This window comes from Lipotes vexillifer, unplaced genomic scaffold, assembly GCF_000442215.2.
Source record: "Lipotes vexillifer unplaced genomic scaffold, Lipotes_vexillifer_v1.1 scaffold708, whole genome shotgun sequence".
Classification (NCBI taxonomy): domain Eukaryota; kingdom Metazoa; phylum Chordata; class Mammalia; order Artiodactyla; family Lipotidae; genus Lipotes; species Lipotes vexillifer.
This window is the reverse complement of record NW_006781346.1, coordinates 954,484-967,759: the sequence shown is the minus strand read 5'-3', so window position 1 is coordinate 967,759 and position 13,276 is coordinate 954,484. Positions and strand designations below refer to the sequence as shown.

Here is a 13,276-nt window from a genome sequence, read left to right as displayed (position 1 = left end):
CCCCCCCGCCGCCGCCCCCCCGCCATGCCCCAGTAGAAGAGAATAGAAGCTCTTGTCTATCTTGTTTACAGCTGTATCCCCAGAGCCTGGGGCAGGGCCTGACTCATAGTAGAAGCTTGGTGTACATTTGCTGACTGATGTGTCTGTGAGGACTATAGCTAAGATTGTTAGAACTAGATAGAAGAAAAACAGTCCAGCCTCATGGGTTCACAGCTGGGGAAGCAGAGGCAGGGATGCAAACTTCATGAGAGCCAAGTTGATTGTGTACAATCCGTAGGTTTCATTTTCATAAGCAGTAGTAGCCGCTAAAGGTGAAGGTTAGTTATTTCCTCCTACAATCTCCCTGCCAGGATTATCATGATAATAGATCTCAGAACAAATTCCACTACCCATACAAATATGTATACAACAGGCATTTACTAGCAGGAAGCCACAAAACCGGTTCATACAGTCTGTTCTGTAAAGTCAGTCAGCCCTCTGTCCTTTTAGGTGCTCTGTCACCTTGCATGAGGGGTCCACTCAAGAAAGATACAACGTTCTAGATGCAGAATTCAGCTGGACAGATGGTCACATCAGGCAACCAGAATCCCTCAGGATTTGGGATGCCTCAAGGATTTAGCCCAGTCCATCATCCTTAAGTGAGATTTTTTTTTTTTCACTCTGAAGAAGGAATGGATGGTGCCCCTCATCATTTTAGCCAACCTACATATCTCGAATGCTACAGGCACACATTGTTTTATTGCACTTTGCTTTATTGTGCTTTGAAGATACTGCGTTTTTTTACAAATTGGTTTGTGGGAGCCCTGTGTCAAGTCCAACAGCATTTGCTCATTTCATGTCTCTGTGTTACATTTTGGTAATTCTTGCAATATTTCAAATTTTTTCATTATTATATTTGTTATGGTGATCAGTGATCTTCAGTGTTACTATTGCAGAAAGATTATGACTCGATGAAGGCTCAGATGATGATCAGCATTTTTTAGCAATGAAGTATTTTTATTTATTTTGTATTTTTAAAAAGTTTATATTTTTATTTTTTAAAAGTTTACTTATTCTTGGCTGTGTTGGGTCTTCGTTGCTGGGTCTTCTAGTTGTGGCGAGCGGGGGCCATTCTTCATTGCGGTGTGCGGGCTTTTCACTGTGGTGGCTTCTCTTGTAGTGTAGTACAGGCTCTAGGCACTTGGGCTTCGGTAGTTGCAGCACGCGGGCTCAGTAGTTGTGGCTTGTGGGCTTAGTTGCTCCATGGCATGTGGGATCTTCCTGGACCAGGGACTGAACCCATGTCCTCTGCATTGGCAGGCGGATTCTTAACCACTGCGCCACCAGGAAGTCCAGCAGTGGACTATTTTTAAATTAGGCATATACATTGCTTTTTTAGACATAATGCTATTGCACACTTAGTAGACAGTGGTATAGTATAAACGTATCTTTTATATGCACTGGGTAACAAAAATTCATGTCGCTTGCTTTATTGCGATATTGGCTTTATTGTAGTGGTCTGGAACCCAGCCTAGAATATCTCCAAGGTATGCCGGCAGTAATTTCACCAAAAGATAGCTTATTTCTAATGCCTGTTGTGCTAATTAATAAGCCACGAATTTCACTGATGCATTCATTATGGCGCTCTCTATGCTAATCATTATTGAGATATGGAGAGCTGCAGGGCTGTGCTGAGCTGATTGGGTGTGATTGTGTACATCTCAGACATGGTGGAAGTATTTACACTATGGAAAGTGGCAACAGGGTCTCCCTGCCCACCCCACCAACCAGAGAGCCAGTTATTAAACACTGACCAGCACACCACTGGATAGCTTAGAGCCCTCTGGACTGTGGCCTTTCTGATAAATTCTGGCTGACCACCTCACCCTCATGACTACCTCTAGTCTTGGTGATAGTCATAGCCGCACTTTAGAAATTACCTGGCACCTTTACAACAATATTGATTGCCAGGACCCGGTTGGTGGAGATTCTGACTTAACTGGACTGGGGTGGGGCTTGGATATCAGAGTACATTTGAATCTCACCACGTGGTTCGAAACTGCAGCCAGGGTCACACTCCCACCTCTGTGTCATACTATTTATACCACATATTCTAACAAAGTTAATGGCAAAGCCAGGCTTGGCACCAGGCCTGCTGACCCCCAGCCCAGAGGTCCTGGCAAAAGGAGAGAAAAATTGAAAATAGGTCATTACTTCTTCTGAGATTTCAGTATTTGCAGATGTGTCTGAGGAGCAGCCCATAGTGCTTGGGGTCAGGTTGGGGGTGGGAGGGACAACGAAGTTGCCCAGGAGCCCGGGAAAGGCTGTGCTAGCCCCAAAGAGCTCCAGGCTCCCCCTGCGGGGGTGTCTCAGCCTCATCCCTCAGGGCGTCATCGTTTAGGGGCTCAGGGAGAGCTGAGAGGGACCACACAGATGTGTGCGTGTCACTAGGGAAGATTTGAAAGAGGAGAGCGTGCAGCTAGCTAGAGAGGTCAGGACTAAGGTGGGGGCAACTGAAAGAAAACCGGAGTGGGGAAGGAGGCTAGGAGGCGAACCCCCAGGGAGAGGGAGATAGACAACCCCTCCTAGGGCAAGGTGCTGAGCTAGCCCTCCTGGGGATGGAGATGAGCACCTCCATGAGTGGGTGTAAGCCTGGCTCTGTGGGGCTGGTGAGGGAAGGTAGTCCTGCAAAGAGGGGTAAAGATTTAATTTCTTCCTCCTTAAAGGACAGAAAGGATGACTTCTAACCTTGGGGTAGGATGCCTTCTTAGCCCCCGGTTATTCATTTGAAGGTGACCCTCAGCAGTTCCTGGTTCCAAGTCTCTACCCAACCTTGCAAGGCTTGCTTCTTAGTACCAGGAAACTGGCTTCCTTTTAACTCCCTGGGCAGGGCATTGCCTCCCTCCCCACCCCCACCTTACTTTCTTCTTTCTACGGCAGAGCCCTGAGGGCTGGGCCAGCCTGGTCTCTGTTTCTCTCTGGGCGGCTTGGGAGTCCAGGGCAGGGGACTGGGACAAGTGTGCCATTCCTGCAGTCACCACCAGGGACCCCACCTAGCGCTGCCGTGAGCTCACAACCTCTGGGCCACACATTTAATTCCTGAATGGCACAAACACTGATTGCCGGCCTCCCAAGTCCCAGGCTGAGCTAGGCCTGCAGGGAAAGGAAATAGCAGAGTCAAGCAGGGGCCGTGGGAGACAGACCCACAGCCAGGAAGACAGATTCTGACCCCAGGCAGGGGAAAGGCTGGGTGCACAGAAGCTGGGTCAGAGCTGGGCTGAGTGTGTGCAAGGGAGGGGGCTCCTGAGTTGGGGTGAGGGGGTGAGGGCTTCTCAGAGGAGGAGGCCACTGGGGCAGGGTTGGGATCTCACCTGGCCGCAGAGAAGGGGAATCTCAGAGACCTGGGGAAAAGCCTCCAAACTGTTACAAAAGGAAACTGCGGGCCTCAGCTCCACGAGGGCCCCTAGCCGCACCCTCGTCTGCAGCACCTTCCTAGATGTGGCTCTCCCACCCGCCTTAGGCTGAGGAACTCCACTTCCTTGTTCCATTCATGCCTTGCACACTCATTTGCACACTTTAACACCTTAGCCATAAATTCCTGCTCTTCTCCCATAGTCTTCTCTCTTGACAACAGTGGAAAGCGAGTATTTCTGTGTACCCTGAATGAAGCACTCTAGCTGTCTCCCTAGCGCCCCTCTGCACACACTCTCCCACGACCCCCAACGTGCCTGAGCACAGGCGCTTCCACAGCTGCACGCGACCTCTTTCGCAAAACCCTCGCCCCCGCCCCTCCCTCGGCCTCCTCTGGGTCCAGGCCGCTGCCCCGCCCCAGGCCCGCCCCCTCCCAGAGCGCCCATTGGCCCTGGGGCTGGGTGGACCCGGGCCGGGGCTGTGATTGCGGCTCGCCGGTGTCAGTCCCCGAGTGAGCGCCGGTGGCGGGGCGGGGAGCCGGGCAGGCAGCCTCAGGTGGGGCTGCTGGCAGCGAAGGACCCAGCCCGGGAGCCCCCCAGGATGCCCCGCGGAGACTCGGAGCAGGTGCGCTACTGCGCGCGCCTCTCCTATCTCTGGCTCAAGTTCTCGCTCGTCATCTACTCCACGGTGTTCTGGGTGAGTGACCCCAGTCGGGCCCCCGGCATGGGAGGGGGAGTCGGCACTCCCTTGTTCACCCACACGCTGAGCCGGCGGTGGGGGTGGGCTGGGTCCAGGCTTGTCTGCTCCAGGGAGGGACAGAAGCGCACCCCTGGATTCTCGTCCCACTCTCCTTGCGAACTAGGAAATTATGGTTGCTCCAGCTCCGCCTGAGTTTCAGCCGCCCGGTGCGGAGCCTTAGAGCTTGGTGCCAACGTCTCAGACGAAGGAGCTCCCACGAAGGAGCTCCGCCTGGCTCACCTGTGTGCACCTGACCAGCCGTTTTGTTCTGCGAGTCCGCTGCGCTTCCGCTGGTGCCGTAGGCTGTGGTTACCACGTTTGGCCGCGCTCACCCCACCTGCCGGGTATTACTGAGTTCGTCTCTCTATCCGTCTGCGGAGAAGTGGTCGGGCTTTGTTGTCCGGAGTCGGGAGACCTGAACTCCTTATGCTGTCCCCACTGTTTACTTGCCGATGCCCCTGAGCAAGATGCTTTTCCAGGTGCCTTGATTTCCTCTTTGGTGAAAGGATTCCACCAGACGTGTGGTCTTCGGCTGCTCCCAGGTGCTCAGTAACTTAAAAAAGCCCCTGCACTTAACCTTCTCTCTCTCTTGTTGGGGGCAGGGTGGTAGTGGCTGGACATGAACCAGCCTTCGAATCCTGCCACTTCGACTTTCCAGCTGCGTGATCTTGGGGAAGTTACTTCAACTCTCTAGGCCATAGTTTCCCCGTCTGCAAATGGAGACAGTCATTATACTCAACTTTCAGAATGGTTGTGGAGATTAAATGAAACAGGTCAAGTACATTGCTTAGCACAGGGACCAGTGAAGAGCTTAAGAGGTGTCAGCCATTATTATTATGGGCAAGGGAGCTGGGCCCTCCTGGTAAGCTGACCCAATAGACTGGATTTCTTTATGGAGATTTCAGAGTAGGCTGGGTCCCCTTGTAGAAATGAGGACATCTTTCTACAGGCCAGTGCCAGCCCTGCCACTCTAGAATAGCCCCCTACCCCCGGTATGCCACAGGGCAGACTTGCCCAGGTACCTGACACCCCTCTGCCTCAAAACACATGCACACTCCTGGTCTTCTCCTCAGCCCTCACTGGGTCTGTTCTGCTGGCAGGAACTGTTAGATTTGCCATCAAGCCTGGCTTTCCTTGTGACCCCTCTGTGTATGTGACCTTACCTGGTAGTCAAGAGATCCAGATTCTAGTCTTGTTCTGTTTTGAATCACTGCGAGAGCTTAGGCAAGTCATTTCCATGTTTGGGGCCTCAGAGCTGTTAATTGACTTTCCCAGCTCCCAGTCCAATTCTCTGACTCTCTGTAATGTGGAAGAGACAAGAACAGTATGTGTGGGGGCCTGAGGATGGAGCACAAGACCCATTGTTGGAGGCTCCAGGGAGGCAGAAGGTTTTATGTGGAACTGGGTGGGGGTGATTTGAGCTGTCATTCAGTGCTTCTCAAAGTTGCGTCAGAATCAACTACAGAATTTTAAAAACACTACAGTTACCTGGACCCTGGCCTATGTATTTATTTAAACTTATTTAAGCTCCCCAGGTAATTCTAGTGTGTGGTCAGGGTTAAAAGCGGCTGAGTTAGATGGTCTCGTAGGCTCTTTGATTCTGATTCTGGGTTTTTCTTGCCTTCTCCTTGTTTGTCTGGCCTCAGAAGCTCATTCTCTGTAGGTCAGAGTTGAAAGAAAGAAGGCTAAGGGTGGGGAGGTGAGAAAATAGGGGAAGACCAGGAGTCAGAAGGTGGGGGTTACTTTTTTGGCTTCACCCCTTCTCTTGATATATAAATCACTGACCAGTCCCTTAACCTCTTCGTGCCTCCATTTTTCCATCTGTAAAATGGATAACTGATACCCTGCCCCACACTTCATTGGATTGTTTTTGGGGTTAGTATGTGGGGAAACAGTGAAGTGCTATAAAAAAGAAAGTTGCACAGTTAAAACGGAACTCGAATTTTCAAGGCCTTGTCCTGTCACTGTCCCCTGCAGCCCTGAGAAAAGACCACTCTGTGGCCTTTGCTTTGTCTCTCTTGGAGCAGAGGGTGGGACTCAGAACTCAGAATCTTGCCTTTCCAACCACCTGAGATTGCCTTACCAAACCGTTAACTTCCCATCCCTGCAGGTCTTTGTGCTTAAAAATCTCCCTATGCATGCCAAGAGCTCAGCCACCTGCCAGGGCAACTCCAGGTGCCAGAATTTGACTGCAGGGCGGAGGCCCAGTTTAAGTAATTTGTCCTAGACTGGGTTTGCTGTTAATTGGAAGCCATTACAGGAGAGCCTGTCGTCTCCGTCCCTTGGGAGGAGGAGTAGGGCCAAGGGTTACTTGCTTTATAAGCCCAAAGTGCCAACACTTTCATCTCAGTATTTAAGGAGCCATAAGTTTTACCATAGCCATGCACCTTCTATAGGGCTTTTTGCTTTAAAACTTACTATCAAATAGGAAATGCAAGGATACTGTACAAAATTTAAAAGTATAGAAGAGTCGTCATCAGTGATAAGCCTTCCTCCTATCCCTCTCTCCTGGCCTGCCCTGTCCAGAGGAGGCCTCTGTTACGAGTTTCTTATGATTCTTTTCTGAGATGCTATCCTAGGCACAGGATGTCCTAGGCACAAACATGTGCATATGTTATATATTCTTTTTTGTTCCCCCTACATAAAGTAGCATACTATACACAGCTCTGCCCTTACCTTTTCACTTAAATTTAAATCTGTGTAAAATTTGGAGCTTTGCTAGGGGCTGCCTCATTCTGTTTGATGACTGCATAGAATTCACTGTAGCCTAGGCCAGAATATACTTAATCAGTCTCCAGCTGGGGAACTCAGGTTGTTTCCAATCCTTCGTTACTGCAGACAGTGCCGCAGTGAGTGTCTTCGAAGGTGTCATTTTGCACATATGTGTGTATGTCTTCAGGGTAATTTCTAAAAGTGGAATTGCTGGGTTAAAGGGTATATGAATATATAATATACATACAGGAATACACTCATCATAAGTGTGTACAACTTGATTAATTTTTACAAAGTGAACACCACTGTATCATCAGCCCCCAGGTCAACCAGCGGAATGGACAGAAGAAGCCAGCAGCTCCCATTGTGTCCACTGCCAGTCGCTACCCCTTCTCGCCAGTAGTAATCACTATTGGGATGTCTAATAGCACAGAACAGCTTTGCCTGTTTTTGTATGTGCATTAAAAATTTTGATAGATGTTGTTCAAATAGCCATACGTAGAGGCTGTAACTATTATAATATTGTTTACATGTAATATTATATTACTTTAAGCTGATTCACTTTTTAAACGTAAGTTTATTTTTAAAAGGAGGCTTTATATCACCACTGCCATTGGGGAACCAATATTCCTCATCAAAAATAGCAGGTAGAAATGCAGATCAAAACTACAATGAGGTATCACCTAACACCAGTCAGAATGGCCATCATCAAAAAAATCTACGAACGGGGACTTCCCTGGTGGCGCAGTGGTTAAGAATCCGCCTGCTAATTTAGGGGACACGGGTTCGAGCCCTGGTCCGGGAAGATCCCACATGCTGTGGAGCAACTAAGCCTGTGCACCACAATTACTGAGCCTGTGCTCTAGAGCCCGCAAGCCACAACTCCTGAGCCCACACACCGCAACTACCAAAGCCCACGCGCCTAGAGCCCATGCTCCGCAACAAGAGAAGCCACCGCAGTGAGAACCCTGGGCACCACAACGAAGAGTAGCCCCCGCTCACCACAACTAGAGAAAGCCTGCGTGAAGTAATGAAGACCCAACACAGCCATAAACAAACAAACAAACAAACAAAAATCTACAAACGATAAATGCTGGAGAGAGTGTGGAGAAAAGGGAACCCTCTTGCACTGTTGGTGGGAATGTAGACTGATACAGCCACTATGGAGAACAGTATGGAGGTCCCTTAAAAAACTGAAACTAGAACTACCATATGACCCAGCAATCCCACTACTGGACATATACCCCGAGAAAACCATAATTCAGAAAGAGTCATGTACCACAATGTTCATTGCAGCACTATTTACAATAGCCAGGACATGGAAGCAACCTAAATGTCCACCTACAGATGAATGGATAAAGAAGATGTGGCACATATATACAATGGAATATTACTCAGCCATAAAAAGAAACGAAAGTGAGTTATTTGTAGTGAGGTGGATGGACCTAGAGTCTGTCATACAGAGTTAAGTAAGTCAGAAAGAGAAAAACAAATACCGTATGCTAACACATATATATGGAATCTAAAAAAAAAAAGAAAAAAATTGTTATGATGAGCCTAGGGGCAGGACAGGAATAAAGATGCAGACGTAGAGAATGGACTTGAGGATACCGGGAGGGGCAAGGGTAAGCTGGGGCGAAGTGAGAGGTGGCATGGACTTACTGATCATTTGAACTAGGTAACTTTTGAATGTGAAAAGAAGAACCCCTAATAAATGCACCAGTACCAGTATAAACCAGGATTTTAAGAGGCAAATGAGGATATATACATATATATATATATATATATATATACATATAGCTGATTCACTTTGTTATACAGCAGAAACTAACAAAACTTTGTAAAGCAGTTATACTCCAATAAAGATGTTAAAAAAAATAGCAGGTAAATATGACAGTAAATATAGTGCAGGGAAGACAAAACAAGTTATTTAATCCTAGCTAGATACAGTGGGTGCTGTAGGCTGCAAACCTGAGGCTTGCCCTGGTTGTTCAAAAGCAGTTTGGCAAGTGTTTGAGAGGCGTAAAGACAAACTGACACGGAAGCTGAGATTTGCTCCTTGATGAGATTGGAAAGATCAGAAGGGAAAGGAGCAATGAAAACTTCTCTGTCTATGAGTCAATATGAACATGACCTTGAACCCCTTACAGTGACCTCTTGTCCCACACTTGGGGGCCCTCTCATTTTTAGAGGGTTACCTCGGGGCTCAGAGGGGGTGTGTCTCAAGGTCACTGAGCAGAGTTGGCACTAGCCCCCACGTCTCCTCATTCCCAGTTCAGTGAGAAAGGAGCTCACCCAGAGGCTCTTGGAGCCTCCTCTTCCCACCACATGGGTGAATCACTCTGACACGTGTGCCCTTAGCCCACTGGGGACACATCTCTAATTATAGCACCAACCACAGGGTATCCTAGAGATCCGTTTACATGACTGTTTTTCCTTACTGGACTGTGGGCTCCTGGAGGTCAGGGGTGTAGCTCATTTGTATCCTCTTCCAAATGCTGGTCTTGGAGCCGGGCACACGGTAGGTGCTCAGGGAAAGCTTGTTGCATTGGGGCAGTTGAGTCCCAACCTGCATCTTGGAAGCAAGGATTGGAGATATGGGTACCTGGATCAGAGGCTGAACTGGGTGTATAGCCAGCAGTGGTCAGGTTTGCTGACGCCTTGAATTTGCAAAGTGGGCTTTACTGGTCATGGAGACACTGGCTCTCTGGCAAGCACCTGTTGTCTTGACAATGAGGTAGGGTTTTCAATTGGGTAATGGTGTCAGGGCTGAGGGGTGTTGATGATTGAGAAGGAAGTGGGTGTGGGTAGGTGATGAAGTTTATAAATGCCAGAGGCAATATTAACTCTTCTTGCCCTCTCCAAGGATGGGCCCCGTTGTCATAGTTTGATCTGTGATGCTTTATTTTTCCCTAAAGTTTAATGGTGAAGAGTGTGGACTCTGTACCAAGCTATCTGGGTTCAAATCCCAACTCTGACACTTATAGGTTGAGTGACATAGGCACTAACTTTCATCTGCCTCGGTTGTCTTATCTGTAAAGTGGGTGACACCAGAACCTACCTGAGAGTTGCTGAGACCATTAAATGGATTAATTATAGGAAGAGCTTAGAGCAATGCCTAGCACATGATAAACACTACCCCAGCTACTTAAGGATTAGCCGTTCTTTCCCAACCTTCCTCTCTATTCTTCTTGGTACTCACTGAGAATTAGAAGGGCCCTTGAAGGAACTTCTAGTGTGACCTTTTTGTTTTACTGAGGAGAAAACAGGCCTGGAGAGAGGAAGCAAGTATCTGAGACCCCACAGCAAGTTAATGACAGACCCAGACCAGGACCCGGTTACCTGACTTCAGTTTCTTCATGGGGTCACTGTGACCTTTACCAGCCATTGTACCCCCAGCCCCTACCCTGTGGTGGTCCCTCCACATGTCAGGGCTCAAGGTGTAGGTGGAAGACAGTATTTCTGGAAGGAGCCAAATACCTGGCCTCTCACTTAAGCACAGAAGGAATTTCCTTTTTTTTTTTTTTGACTGCATTGGGTCTTCGGTGCTGTGCGCGGGCTTTCTTTAGTTGTGGCGAGCAGAGGCTACTCTTCGTTGCGGTGCGCGGGCTTCTCATTGCGGTGGCTTCTCTCATTGCGGAGCATGGGCTCTAGGTGCGCGGGCTTCAGTAGTAGCAGCATGTGGGCTCAGTAGTTGTGGCGCGCGGGCTCTAGGGTGCATGGGCTTCAGTTGTTGGGGCTCGCGGGCTCCAGAGCACAGGCTCAGTAGTTGTGGCACACGGGCTTAGTTGCTCCGTGGCATGTAGGATCTTCCCGGACCAGTGATCGGACCCTTGTCCCCTGCATTGGCAGGCGGATTCTTAACTACTACGCCACCAGGGAAGTCCATAGCAGGAATTTCTAAGTTTTGAAAAGAGCTTTGTTTGTGTGAAAATAATATGTGCACATAGTTTAAAAAGAATTCCAAGCAATTCAGGTAAGTACACAGATGAAAATAAAAGTCACCTTCGATTCTACCACTGAGAGAGAACCATTGTTGGGGTTAGTACCCATTTGGACATCTCCTTGTACATATATGTACATATTTAACTTTTTTTTTATTGTGTTTGATTGATCAGGCAGGTCTATTTCCCTCTTGTTCTAGGCAAGCATTTCAAAGAGAAAATAGTGAAACTCAAGCAGAAAGTGAGGCAGCCTTCATACTGGAGAAGCGGTTACCATGCCTCATGGGCTGTCAGAGATGACCTGGCGCTGGGCTCAGGCCTCAGGCCTCAGGCCGAGAGAGGTCTTCCCTTCCCCCAGCTTGGCCATGGGACCTTTAAAATCCAGAGAATCAGGAAGGCAGTCCCGGAAGGGATTTGGAGAACCTTCTAATGAGCTCACTTTCCATATGAGCAAGTAAGGCCCTGAGAAAGTTTCTTTGTGCTTAGTCGAGGCTTCTGTTCATGAGCCTGCCCCCTCCTGTAAGAGGGGGGTTGCTTTAAGTTGTAGGAGTGGGTTGGGACCTCGCTGCCTTTGGTTGTTCATTCCTGAGCAGGAGTAACTACCTGCCCTTCTCCTTTCCCCTGCCCTGGAGCCTCTTCTTTCTCCGTGACTCACAATGCCAACCTGGGGTGGGGCTTAGAGTCAACCAGATTAGGGACTGATAATGCAATTTCCAGTTGGCTGCATATGCAGCGGAATGATGTCTTCTGGGTAAGCCGGGACACAGGGGATTGAGAAGATAAACCTTTCCCAGAGAGCACCTCTGGATGTGAGTGGGTTGGAATCGACATCTTCCTGGAAGGCAGGAGATTCCAGTCTTGACCTGCCATTCCCTCCAGGGTGGGGACCGTTTGCTTATTCAGTCAACAAAATAGTTATTTAATGCCTACCGTGTATACCAGGCATTGTGATAGTTACCAGGAAACAACTATGAATGAGACAGTTTAGTCAGACAAACCAGTAAATACACATAGTTGTGATAGGTGCTAAGGAGGAAATTAGGGAGGAAGTGGGAAGAGATGGGAGTTCCTACTTTAAATGGGGTGGTCAAAGAAGGCCTTTATGGGCTTCCCTGGTGGCGCAGTGGTTGAGAGTCCGCCTGCCGATGCAGGGGACACGGGTTCGTGCCCCGGTCCGGGAAGATCCCACATGCCGCGGAGCGGCTGGGCCCGTGAGCCATGGCCGCTGAGCCTGCGCGTCCGGAGCCTGTGCTCCGCAACGGGAGAGGCCACAGCAGTGAGAGGCCCACGTACCGCAAAAAAAAAAAAAAAAAAAGAAGGCCTTTATGAGGAGGTCAAAGTCTGAGAAGGACCCAGCCACAAAAAAGGCCTGTAGAGAGCATCTCAGATGGAGGGAGCAGTAAGCGCACAGGCCCGAGGTAGGCAAGTATGGCTGCTGCAGATGAGGAAGCCTAAGGGCCAAATTGTGGGTGGAGAGACTCTGGTCATATGAGGAGTCTGGGGTCTGAGTGGCCCAGAGGGGAGGTTTAATTGTCAGGACCTGATGGCAGTGCCATTTGGAGACATGGATCAAGTGCTGATTCTGCTGTGACGCTGAGTGAAGGAACAACTCTCTGATTCTCCTGGACGCTTCATCTGCGGATACCCTGGAGGGCTGTGGGGAGGACTCTGCAAGATGAGAGATGTGGAAGCACCCAGCACACTGTAGGCCCGGTGTCCATGGGGGGATGGAGACTTATCTGCAGAGCCTTACAGAGCTCAGGGGGAGCTGGGACATAAGATGTGATGAGAAGTTCTGGAATTTGTCTTATCAGAGGAAGCTGCTTTCTGCTGGGGATTCTCTGCCTGCTTCCAGCAGATGGCTGTGGCCTTGCCCTTGGGCGGAGAAGTCTGACCCCTTGGGAGCGCATTCAGCCTCTTCTGGGGCCTGAGTTCTTCCCACCCTTTAGTTCCTAGGCTTCAGTGGTGTACCAGCAGAGGCTGTGTGCCGCATGATGGGCACGTGGGTCTAGGGAGGCCAAGCTAGAAGTATCCTCAGTGCTCTGAGAGCACCTGGAGGAGGAGGGATGGGAGAAGCACTTCTGGGAGCCCAGGGGCAGGGTCTGCCCTTGCCAGGGAATGTCACACAGGTGTACTGTTCAGCTCCAGGCTGGGCCTTTCCACCTGGGCCTGTGGGAGGGGAGACAGAGAAGACTAAGAGATCAGCCCACGAGGGAGCTGGAAGGTGAAATCAGGCAGCAGCAGCCAGTTGGAGGCAGCGTGTGGTTTCCTGCGGGGCTGCCTGGCCGTGACTGCAGAGGAGCCCTGGGGAGGACTTTCAGGAGGTGGGAGCCGGGCTTGAAGGTCATGGAGGCCAGGCTGAGAGGAGTGGAGATGAGCTTTGGGAGAGGAGGGTGGGTCACTGCAGAATGGGATATTTGTTGGGCCTGGATGTTGAGGTCAGAAACGCCCTTTTTTTTTTTTTTTTTTTTTTTTTTTTTTTTTTTTTTTTT

At 49.5% G+C, this 13,276-nt stretch overlaps 1 protein-coding gene across 1 annotated transcript in view; it reads left to right on the top strand.

Annotated features, from left to right (window-relative positions):
- The first annotated feature begins 3,963 nt into the window (after positions 1-3,963).
- The window catches only part of TSPAN15 (tetraspanin 15), a 55,417-nt gene continuing 46,104 nt past the window's right edge, over positions 3,964-13,276 (top strand). The window contains exon 1 of the mRNA XM_007454568.1: positions 3,964-4,086. Coding sequence (XP_007454630.1) covers positions 3,991-4,086 — 96 coding nt within the window. The 5' untranslated portion in view covers positions 3,964-3,990. The remainder of the gene's footprint in view (positions 4,087-13,276) is intronic.